General features: G+C 38.1%; 1 protein-coding gene across 1 annotated transcript; it reads right to left on the bottom strand.

Annotated features, from left to right (window-relative positions):
- Window positions 1-1,678: 1,678 nt before the first annotated feature.
- Window positions 1,679-10,608, bottom strand: LOC308246174 (VIP peptides-like). Its single transcript, XM_080664130.1, has 6 exons — window positions 10,492-10,608; window positions 8,575-8,747; window positions 6,547-6,657; window positions 5,674-5,802; window positions 3,674-3,730; window positions 1,679-1,778 (listed from the first exon to the last, which is right to left on the bottom strand). Coding segments are annotated over exons 2-6 (465 nt in total). The 5' UTR covers window positions 8,742-8,747; window positions 10,492-10,608; the 3' UTR covers window positions 1,679-1,777.
- Between the last annotated feature and the right edge of the window lie 2,253 nt (window positions 10,609-12,861).

Here is a 12,861-nt window from a genome sequence, read left to right on the forward strand (position 1 = left end):
TGCACACTGCTAGGCCACACTGGCTTCCTTGCTGTCCAGATGCACCAGGACTGTTCCCCCGCTGGAACCAGCTATGACCTCTGCCCAAACACTCAGATTTCTAAACTGCATATCAGTCATTCAATAAATATTTCTTGAAAGGATGGGGGATAAATTGAAAAGATTTCTTTTAAAAAATACATTTTTATTGATTCCAGAGAGGAAGTGAGGAGAGAGAGAGATAGAAACATCAATGATGAGAGGGAATAATTGACTGGCTGCCTATTGCTTCCCCCTCTTTGAGGATCAAGCCAGCAACCTGGGCATGTGCCCTGACTGGGAACCGAACTGGTGACCTCCTGGTTTATAGGTTGATGCTCAACCACTGAGCCTGCTGGCGGGGCAGAGGATATCTTTCCATTGATTTTTAGAGAGAGTGGAAGAGAGAAGGAAAGATAGAGAGAAATATCAATGTGAGAGAAACACATCAATTGGTTGCCTCCTACAAGAGCCCTGACGAGGGCTTGGGCTAGAGAAGTATCTGCAACAGAGGTACATGCCCTTGATCAGAATCGAACCCAGGGCCTTTCAGTCAACAGGCTGATGCTCTACTCACTGAGCAGAACTGGCTAGGGCTCTGTTTTATATTAACAGGACACTAGTTTTTAGCAGGGCATATGAAAACAGCAAACACAAACAGAACATGCCCCAGCTTCTTTTGCAAATGACTGTGACCAAACAACTGAGTTCTAGTCAAAGGGATGTTAACGTTAGCATAGGTATCAGCTAGAAGAGAACCAGCATGCCTTTCCTTCCCTTGTTTTTCATGCCACTTCTTCTATCTAAATGCCTAGAATGGGCTATGATGGCTGTAACTACTTTCACTGATGAAACCTGGTATCATCAAAGTATTATTTAGAAAAAAATGTATCACTGAAATACAAATGTTCCTTTCAGTTTACATTCTAAACATACTTAGCACCAATATATAGGCAAGGCTCAATGTCAGAAGTAGAGGCCATTCCCTTTCATTGAAACACTGCTTTGAAAGAGAGCCTTTGGCATTTAGAGATTCAAACTTGAGAGATGTTTTATTTAGCTCAGCCAGTGTAGCTCAGTGTTTGTGCATCAACCCATGAACCATGAGGTCACTGGTTTGATTCCAGATTAAGGCACATCCCCAGGCTTGTGAGCTCGATCCCCAGTAGGGGGATGTCGGAGGCAGCGAATAGATGATGTTTCTCTTACATCGATGTTTCTATCTTTCTCTTCCTCTCTCTCTAAAAATCAATAAAAATGTATCTCATTTAAAAAAAGAGAAATGCATGACATTAAAAAATTTTGTAGAATGACTTTTTATCTATGTTGGTATTCTTTTAGACATTTTGAGATTTATGTAGCACAGTATTCTAACCAATTAACATTCAAATTTACACACACTGATTATTTGCTTTACTATCTGAATAGTTAAGGAAGCTCTATAAATAAACACATTGGTTTTGCACAATTACTACAATTTCAAAAAGCCTTCTATAATTAAAATTAACTTAGTATTTTTATCATTAAATATATTTTTGAAAGAAAGTGTACATAGCATATGAAGTTTCAGGATTTTCTGGAGTTAAAGACAAATTTAAGAATTCACAAATATTATTTTCAATGTAAACATAACAGTTATAATAATAACATGCACAACACAGCATTTTATCTGATTTTATTTTAATTGAAGATGTTTTCTTGAATTAATTCTATAGAAATCAAACTAGAATTACTTTACTCAATCATTTTTCTTTGAGAATCTGAAAAAGAAAGAAATGGTATATAAGCATATAAATATTTTCATTGACATCAACTTAATTTTATTCCCTTATCCACACATGTGATAAACACCTATTTCTCTTTGCCCCTTGTCCACAGCCTGTGACACGAGATCATGTTGTGGGAAATCAGGAGCGCATCTTCCAAAGGACTGATGGACAGAAAGGCACTGGGATGGGAAGGGGCTCTCTGAACAGTCAATAACTACCGATATGTAATTTTCACAAGTGGTTGGCCCACAAGTTTTTCTATTAAAAAATTTGTCCAAAGTTACCCATTCAAAAAAGAAATGAAAAGAATGAAGGACAGAATCACATGGATAATTTTACAATTTACAAAAGACATAGTGGTTAGTCCTCTTCTATGTTTTAGTGTTTGCTGTGCTGTATAATGTCATGGAGAGGCTTTCTTCTTATAAACAGTTTTTTAAGAAGCCACATGGGATTATCTTTTATTTTTGAGCAAAGGGACTTATTTCTCTGCACTACCCACTTATGACCATGAATGGGCATGTGCCACACCCCTGACCATGCATGTCCCTTAGAAGCAAAGGGTGGTCAGAGGACACAAGTCACCAATTTTACAGGTGTCTTCGCAGACACCCTGCCCACTACTGAGGGCTCTCATGAAAACCAGGACTGAAGTTGGACAATGAATTATACTCATTTTGATCTTGGGTCTCCTTTAACCTCCTTGACCCCTTCTGGGTTGGAGTCTAGCCTACCTTCATGTTTTAGAAATAAAATTTAATTGTAACTCTAGAGGCCCGATGCACGAAAATTCGTGCAAGAGTAGGCCTTCCTTCCAGCACCTGGGACCCAGGCTGCTTCCCTCTCGCCCCGGCTTCATCCAGAAGGACATCCAGTATGACACCCGGAAGGACGTTCAGTCTAATTAGCATATTACCCTTTTATTATTATAGATAGCTACTTCCATTCCTTTTACATATTATTTGTGGCTGCTTTCATATTACAATAGCATATTTGAGTCTTTCTAGCAGAAACCATATAGATCACAAAACCAAAAATATTTCCTCTGGAGCCATTAGAGAAATATTTGCCAATCTCTGATATAGTGAAAACATAATATTTTACTAAGCCAAGTATCACAAACATATTTTATGGGCTAATGTAAACATTAATGTACTCAGAACAGAAAAAATGACTTGCATATGTAAAAGCAATTGTGATAAGTTTATCACTTAACAAAAGAAGAAATAACTATGTTGTCTCTACTCAAAAAATCGTTTGCACTGAATACTATTGAAGTCATAGTACCTACACTCAACTTTATAGGTAAAAGAAGCTGAACTTGACTTTTGTTGCATGAAGCTTGGTATGTTTTAAGGAACACAATTAGACCCTGAGTGCCTTGGTATTTTCACAATAGCAATCCTTGCTGAAATTTGGTGGCATTTTCCTGTACTTAAATAAGATGCTAGCAATTGATCGTCGGACGAATCCTTAAATCAATACGAGCAGCCTGGCTTGATCTCAATAGAAAAGCCAGTTTTCTCATTATGTGGTGGGTCAGCCTCCTTCATTTTATATCTGGACAGAGGGAAGGAATACGTGTGAGTAAACTAGTAGATGAAAAACTGTTTACTCACTGTGGTTTTCTCCTTTATGTAATCAGAACCCTGCATGAATACTTTGAAGTCGGCTTACAGTTCACTTCTGGTAGGAGTGCCATTCTTACATGAGGCCTCACTGTGACAAGTCTAAGATATTTCTTATCATTAAGTGTATTTTTACCCACCATGAAGTATATTTAATGTCTTACCATTAAATACCATACCATTAATTATATTTCTTACCTACTGAAAAAGCTGGGTGATAGCTCTAAGAATATGATAAGAATGCACAGATATACTCACCACTGAGCTTTGTTCCAAAGTTTCTTTGAATCATCTTTCTGACTCCTAAGATTTTTTCTTAATATTGCAGACCAGGAAGAGAAAATTGTGCATGTTAAGGTTCATTGTGCATGTTTAGATGAGAAAGCATCTAAAGAAATGATCATGTGTAACCTATACTATTATCTGTGCTCTATAGCCCTCAAGGGGCTGAATAATTATCTATGATGCTAATCATTATCTACTCGTAGCCTGGTGCACAGATTTGTGCACATTGAAAGGAAATTAATTAGAATTCCTGAGACAGTGCTGCAGCTCGAAGGGTGTCTGCGAAGTTTGGGGTGGGGTGGGTGGGGGGAGAAAAAGAAAGAAAACTCATGTTTGAGTCTTCCGGCTTGCAGCACTGGCTCCGGTGCAGGAACTAATGCTGGCGTTCCTGGGTGGTGGCCTGCGGGGCAGGACTGGTGACAGGCCGGACATGCCCTTGAGCCAACCTCCCATGGTCTCTCCCTGGCTGGCCGCACCTGGGGTGGCCCCGCGGATCTAAGGGCATCTGCCGAGTGAGCAGGGTCCCTCTGGCAGGTGGGGTCCCTCGGCCTGGCCTGTTGGGGATCTGGCCGAAACTGGCTCTCTGACATCCCCTGAGGGGTCCCGGAGTGTGAGAGGGCACTCTGCAAAGTTGCTGTCATACAGGGTGTGGAAGGCAAACACAAGTGTGCAGTAAACCAGATTCGGGGCTGACAGTGCCCCAGGCCAAGGTGGACTCGCGTGGCCCTGCAAGGAATCGGGATCCCTCTTCTCTGGTCCCGGGGTGTGTCACCCGAGAAGCACCGCTGCCAAGTCACTGCAGCTTGACAGGGCCTGCGTTGAGCGTCTGCCCCGTGGTGGTCAGTGTGTGTCATTGTTACCGGCCGGTCAGATAGTCAGAAGGTCACACAGCCTTTTATTTATCTATATCTATATCTATATCTATATCTATATCTATATCTATATCTATATCTATATCTATATCATCTATATCTATATCTATATCATCTATATCTGTATCTATATCTATATCTATATCTATATCTATATCTATATCTATATCTATATCTATATCTATATCTATCTATCTGAATTGATTTTTAACCTTAAAGTATCTTAAATTATCCTTACAGGCCCTAGCCAGTTTGGCTCAGTGGATAGAACATTGGCCTGTGAACTGAAGAGTCCCAGGTTCAATTTGGGTCACTTGCCTGGGTTGCACGCTCGATCCCCAGTAGGGGGCATGAAGGAGGCAGCTGATCAATGATTCTCTCTCATCATTGATGTTTCTATCTCTCTCCTTCTACCTTCCTCTCTGAAATCAATAAAAATATGAAAAAAACATTAAATTATCCTTACAGAATTATAATCTAGTCAGCAGAGAGAGTCATTTTGTCTGTTCTCACCCAATCAGAATTGTCCCTAACACTCACCATCTACATATAATAACCACAATAAAAAGAGAGAGCTCCCACTTTCTGTTTATTGTGCTCCAATGTTTACACACCCCAGACAGACTCGGGCCTTACTGAATCTCAGAAGACAAAACAACTCAGAGCTAATTGGTAAAATAAGGGAGTTGAAATGCTCATATAGGGAGTTCCATGTGATACCAAATTGCTAGTTGATTGGGCTTTCCATGGTTAAAAATCAGCTCTTTTGCTAAAACTTGCTTCCAGATTCAGAGCAGATGCCTCAACAGATGTCTTTTTTTAAGCCTAGAGACTCAATAGAATCAACTGCGAAGGCTTAAGAAATACCCATGTCAAGAGCCATATCCTTAGGGGCCCTAATTTCCTGGCAAAGAGTTTTGGGTAGGGTCCAAACACGGTATTTTAAAATTTCCTCAGGGTTTTCTAATGGCAACCAAGGTTGAGAATTACTGCTTCAGAGTTTACATAGTGTGGTAGAGAGATAGGTACGTCTAGATATGTAGTTTGTATTTTGAACATAATTTATATTTTCTCAATCTAGCAAGCTTTCTGTTTCTTTACCTCTTGTCTGTAAGCAATTTCTTCCAGATTTTATTCCCAGTTTTCACTTTAATGAGGCGGGAATAAGCCAAAGTGACTTCTGTATCTAAATGGCGTCTGATTGGTCCCCGGTCTTCTGAGACGTCATTGCTAAGAAATGCAAGGAAAAGCATACAAAGGCTTTCTTCAAAAAAATGATATATACGCCCAAAGTTCTAGATTTCTTGGTGTCAGCTAAAAAGGAATTCCAATACCCCACTCATTTTCTTACACAAATACTCTAAAAGTAAAATACACCTGCACCTAAAATATGGAAATGAGGAATAATCCAACACATTCTGTACTAACTGAGCAAATGCTTCATAAAAAATACATAAATCAGTGGTGTTCTGCCACTGGGAGGAAATAATGGGTCAGTGGGAAAAAAGGGACATATGTAGTACTTTCAACTCTAAAGATTAAAAAAAAGATGCTCCATTAGGAGCTGTCCTCCTGAATGGTGCCATATCTATATTCAGCTCTTGGCCACTGAAAGAAAGAATCTTCCAATGCTTGGATTGAGCAGGAAAATTAAAAACAAGTACCATGGTTTATCTTAAAATTTGTTTCACTTTATACTATATCTTATTCATTTCTTACAGAGTCTACTTCAATTTGATTGTAGATTTACAAATAATTGCTACCAAAAACTATAAGTGTGTCAGAAGCAAGTGAGTGTTGTATTAGTTAGAAAGTCTTATTTCCTAATGCATGGGCCTGATGTATCTAACTAAATTGAACATTATCAAGAGTTATCAAATTGCAACAAAGTAAATGAATCATTAACAGTGAAAATATATTTTTTAAAGTTAATTATCCATAATGTGTTTGATAAAAATAATAAATTCTCTTTACCTCGCTCGTTTTTCAATAAGGGATGCTGGGTATGTTTTGGGAGAATGATGATCCAAGAGACCACTAATGTCACTGGTGGAAACTCCATCAGCATGTCTGACATTCCTAAAACTAGGAAGACAGGATACCCATTATTATAAAAATGATTTTTTAAATGTTATTTTCTCTAAATGAGTAAAAAAATTCATTAGCTTATTATGAAAGCCATTCATACAAATTTCAACTCAAAAGAAGATTCCCTAACAACCTATTAAAAGATAGTTTCTTATCATTTACATCAGAATATATTCTATATTTTCAGAACCAAATGTTGCAATACTAACAAAATATCTCTTTTAGAAGTAATAGTCAGTTAAATAACGCTTCCTGACAGAATCTATAAAACTAATTCTCTGAGACACATTGGTGGAAAAAATATATTTAAATTAGTTTCTCTTTCATTAATTGAATTTTGGTGCTTTATTTTCTACTTAGAATTAAAACATATTCAAAATAGAATCTATTGTGATTTTAGCAGAACTTTATTAGACCTTTTGCTATTTCTTCTCCAAACTATTTTGGAATCAAAATCTCTTAGCATAGAAAAGACCTTGGGGTCTAGCAAGCAAGTTTTCTGTCCTATGAGGAAGCTTCTATTCTTTGTCTCCAGTAGAGAGCTACTCTGTCTACACTTCAGTGCTGCTCTTGACAAGTTGCTCTGTGAATGAATAGCATTTCTCACTAGACATCTTTTCTTTACACAGACATAACACTCCATCTAACCTGGAATCCTAAAGGTGTAAGTTTTCCTAGAATTGGTGCAATCTCTGATGTTGATACTTTGTGCAACAGAATGCAAGTGAGTGGTTAGTTCATCCTGGCTTGTTCCATGTTACAGCCTCTGCATGCAAGTCATGGACAGGGGCACAAGCTGCCGTAAATGAGGCTGGATGAAGCCATGACACATGGAAACATGCAGCGTTACACTGCAGAAATGGATTCACGGAAACACAAAAATAGAACATTTATATTTCAAAGTACATTTTCTTAAATACTACTCCTTAAAAATGAACCCACCTGCCATTTTCAGCTAATGCAATTTGCAACATGTCAGCCTCTCTAAAAGTTGATCAAGTTAATTTTCTCCTTCAAATGGTATTCTAGTCACCAAGTATAATAAATTTCTTCATCAGAATATAATACTTATATTTTTACAATTATTTGAAATAAGAACACTCAAAATCTTGGGAAATATCACCCAATTAAAAAAGATGGGTAGCATTATTGACAATGGCTTCTATGGTTTATGAGAGTATAATGTATAAAATTTTTTTACCCCAGAAATTGATGCCATACAACTCTGATGAGCTGCATGTAATAAACGTAAGAGCTACTCAGTTCAATTTGAACAAAGTATTAAGCCATGTACCGCTTCTTGGCAATATCTTCCTGTAGGGAAATTAAACTTCACAAAATAGAAACTGAATAAGTTGTAATATTCAATATGAAAACTGGGAGCACTTTGAATATTTGTTAATGTTTAATAACATTTGATTGAAACATTCCTCAAGTACTTTTCTTTCTCTAAATCCTGAAACTCAACTTCAAAGATTCACCTTGGTGTAATGTTTCTCTGTATTGATCAAATCCAAAGAATTGCCCCATTGCTCATTACTCACATCCAATATGTACACAGCTGCAGTAAGGGATTATACAAAGGACTAATCATGTTGACCTGATTTTAAAAAATCTTGGTTAGCATATCAAACTTATATTTCAATAAATTCTATATAATGGAAAAAAATTCAGTTGTCCAAAATAACAGAAAGAAAATTCTTTCTTTTAATTTGAATTTTGTCTTCAAATTACCATCAGAAAGACACAAATACCTTATGATTTCACTTGTATGTGAAATCTAAAGGACAAAAGAAATGACCACACAAAATAGAAATAGATTCATAGATACAGACTGATAGTGGCCATAGGGGAGGAGATTCTCATTTCAGTGAAGACATAAGGCTCAACTGTCTGAATTGAAAGGGAACTTACCTCAGCGCTTCTGCTTCCAAAGCAGCCAAGGCCCATGTCTGTGAGAAGAGCATGCTGAGAAGGATCAGGGGCAGGAGGAGCTGGGAATTCCTTTTGGTTCCCATCTCTGTACCTCGAAAGGGAGTCACATCAGATTTTCCAACCATAGATCTCACCAGCCAGGCCATTCTTTTCTTTAAAAATTTAATGGGGTGATATTTGTTAATAAGATTATATATGTTTCAGGTGTACAATTGTATAATACATCTCCTGTATAACGCATTGTGTGCTCAGCGTTCAAAGTCTAGTCTCCTCCCATCACCATATATTTAACCCCCTTTACCCTCTTCATCTCCCCACAACCCCATTTCTCCTCTGGTAACCACCATCCTACTGTCTGTGTCTATAAGTTTGTTTTTTGTTTTGCTTGTTCATTTGTTGTTCTGTTTTATATGCCACATATAGGGTGTCCCACAAAATGTATACACATACTTTGAATGATTATAATGTTAATGTTTATTAAAATTCATTTCATTTTCAAAATTGAGCTATCAGCTGTTAAAGTGTTTGGGATACCCCGTATGAGTGAAATCATATGGCTCTGAATTTCTGTCTGACATTTCACTTAAAATGATACTGTCAGGATTTATCCATGTTGTCTAAAATGGCAATATTCCATCATTTATGTGGCTGAATAGTATTCCATTGTACTTATGTACAACTATTTCTTTATCTAATTATTCATCAAAGGACATATAAGCTATTTTCATGACTTAAACACAGTGAATAATAGTGCATTAAACAAAGGAATAAACATGTCTTTACAAATAAGTGTTTTCATAATTTTCAGAATAATACCCAGTAATTCTGAGTGTGTAGTAGAAGTTTCTGAAGGTCCATGCAGAGTTTGGAAAATAATTTTCATCTTATAAGAAAAGTTAAACTGCTATATGATTCCTTTCTAATCAAGAGGATTTCTCTCTGACAGGTGCTTGCATTAGAATCCCCTTCAACTGCTGCCCACCTCTCACCAGGCACATAGTCAGCCCAAGTATATACTGAATGCCATACTCTTACAGTCCTAGAATTAACCCTGGGGATAAGCTGCTTATAACAGAGTTGTGACATACAGGTTTAGTGTCTTTGCTAACAGTTAAAAAAAAAAACACACCTGATTGTTCATTCTGCATTTAGTTTTAACATCTGACTAATATAAAACTGGGGTACCATCTATTTAATAATGTGTGTATGTTTATGTATATACCTATACATCTATCATCTATCTATCTATCTATCTATCTATCCAAAAATTGTTTTGTATGTACATTTTTTGGCTCTTAATTGTAGATATTACAGAAACTTTATTTCTTTAATGCCTGGATTTGAATAACAACTTGATTAAGAGTAAAAATTAATATTGCAAAATCATTAAAAGCACATATCTTCATTGAAATATTTTGCTATAAAAAGAAAAATATTTCAAAAACAAAACTTGTGATTTTTACATCTATTCCACAAATGTTATTTTTCTAAGTAGTTTTTAGATAGAAACTTGGGAGTACCATGGAGTTTTCTTCAGAAAATAAAAATATTGTGTGCAGGAATGGTGTGTTTCTCTTTCTTCCCATAAAAAATTAAGGCATTTAACTTAAAATAAAGAGGAAAATATATATTTCCTATGTTTATATAACTGATATATGATATAGAGAGATCAACACTATAAAAACAAGTTTAAAAGTAAAAAACAAATGTATCCACTGAACCTTTGAGCCAAAAACTTATATAAAAGCAAAGAACAAAAAATAACCCTACTTGAATGCATAATTTAAAAAAAAAACACAGTACTGAGTCAAAGAGCAAGCAGGAAAAACATCTTTTAAACAAAAGAATTCAGAAACTGCATTCACATGTGAGCATTTGTGGCGTATATATACTTACCAGGTGTCCGGGAGTCTTTTCTTCGGCTCTACCGGTTCTCACCCTTAGAGCTGAACTAGAACTTGGGACTGGCTAAGGGTTGGGTATTATTGCCAGATGCTGCTTTCACTCTACCTTGACCAGCAGTTCAAAGCCCATCATTTTATAGGCCTTGTACTCAGGGCTCAGCCATCACAGAACTCTGAAAGACGTCACAGCTGCTCTCCCACAGGCTGAATAGGTCTAGGAGTTCTTAATTGTCATTATATCTGATTCATATAAATCTATAGTGAGTGAGTTCAGGATGTAAAAGATCAAGAGGAAATGTCCTGTTTATTAGATAAAAACGGTACCAAGTTTAATGAGAAATATTTTAATCTTTATTTAGCAGCAAATGTATAAGCAAATGATTAATGTTATAGCCAGAACCATTGAGTTTTCTTCAGAAAATAAAAATATTATGTGGAGGAATAGATTTGAAATGCAACAAACCTGTTTCTTATGGTTATAAATATATAATTTTCTCTTATTACAAAGCATCAATTCACTTTTTTAATTTTTATGCAATTCATGTAGAAACTAATTCATCTAATATATATATATATATATATATATATATATATATATATATATATATATATATATATATACTAGAGGCCCGGTATATGAAATTTGTGCATGGGGAAGCGGGGAGTCTCTCAGCCTGGCCTGCAACCTCTCCAATCCGGGACCCCTTGGGGGATGTCTGACTGCCTGCTGGCTCCTAACTGCTCACCTGCCTGCCTGCCTGCCTGCCTGCCTGCCTGATCGCCCCTAACCACCTCTGCCTGCCTGCCTGATTGGCCCTAACTGCTCCCCTGCTGGCTTGATTGCCCCTAACCACCTCTGCCTCGCCCCACATCCAGGACCCAGGATTCCCACCTCCGGCCAGTTGCAGGCACCTGGGACCCAGACTTTCCTCCCTCTGGCCAGCCGCAGACACCCAGGTCCTGGGCCGGCTTCGTCAGGGCCAGCCACAGCTGCAGGAGACCATGGGTGGGGGGCTTTGCCCCGACTGTAGCCACAGGCGCCTGGGACCACAGAGCGGGTGGCTTGTTCCTCTTCCCGGACTCAGCCACAGCCCAGCTGCTGGCACCCAGGACTGCAGGGCAGGTGGCTTGTCCCCTCCAGGGCTGGGCTGTAGGTGCAGGCACAGCTGCTGGCACCCAGGACCTTGGGGCAGGCAGCTTGTCCCTCTCCCGGGCCACAGGCGCAGCCCCAGTCACTGGTGCCTGGGACTGTGGGACGTGGGGCTTGTCCCTCTCCTGGGCCGCAGCCTGGCTGGTCTCCATTCCTCTCTCCCCAGTGTTGAGTGTCTGAGTGGTTAAGGCATTAAGGCGTGAGGTTGTGATGACCATTTGCATATTAGCTCTTCATTATATAGGATATTATATGAATATATATATGTATATATATATGGGAGTGGGAGGGATGGGGAGAGACAGAGAGGAAACATCGATGTGAGAGAGACACACGATTGCCTACTTCCTACACATGCACTGACTGGACCTGACTAAGCCTGTAAGTCAGAAATGTGCCCCTCACCAGATTGGAACCTGTCACCCTTCAGTCAGTAGGCCAATGCTCTAATCACTGAGCAAAACCGGACAGGGTGTTGAGATCTGTATTAATTTTAAAAACATAGAGAAGTAATTTTCCATTATTTTATTATTACAATTCCTTTATGTTGAAATTAGTCCCAGTGTAAAAGTTTCAGAAAGGCTCCAGGCTAGGGCAACATGCACACTGTAGTAGAAGGTGGTAGGACCACTGCTGTGTGACATTTCTATAGAATGTCATCATCCCCAATGCCCTCTCTCACACATAATCTCAAATGATTAAAAGCTAAGTTACCAGACCATTTATTTCAATGGATTCAACTTTTCTTCTTTTTCAAAAGTTATACTCATCATTTTCATAAATCTTTGCATTGCACGGAATTACCGTATTTCTCTCCCATTCTCTAACACATGCCCACACCCACACCAGCTTTTGAACATCTACAACTCAGTCACTGGACAGGTGGTTTCAAAGAACTGGTTGGCAAGCATGGAGAGAGTACTGTGCTTTGATACACACTTTACTTCTACTTGTGGGTTTTTCATTCACAGTATCTTACCTTACATTTAACCAGAGCTCAAGGTACAGCCACATGAACAACTTTATGGTCAAAAACGAAATGCTATCCTTACTTTTACCTGTTAAAATTTCCAGTGCAGGTATTTGTTTTTACAATTTGGTTCTTATGTCTCTCAAGGAAGAACTACTCTGAAGGCCCTTTCTTATTTTACTATAAGATTTTGGTATCTATTTGATTCATTCAAAGCCAGACTGATTCAGTAAAAGAATATC

The sequence above is a fragment of the Plecotus auritus genome (genome assembly GCF_963455305.1).
Source record: "Plecotus auritus genome assembly, chromosome: 4".
Lineage (NCBI taxonomy): Eukaryota > Metazoa > Chordata > Mammalia > Chiroptera > Vespertilionidae > Plecotus > Plecotus auritus.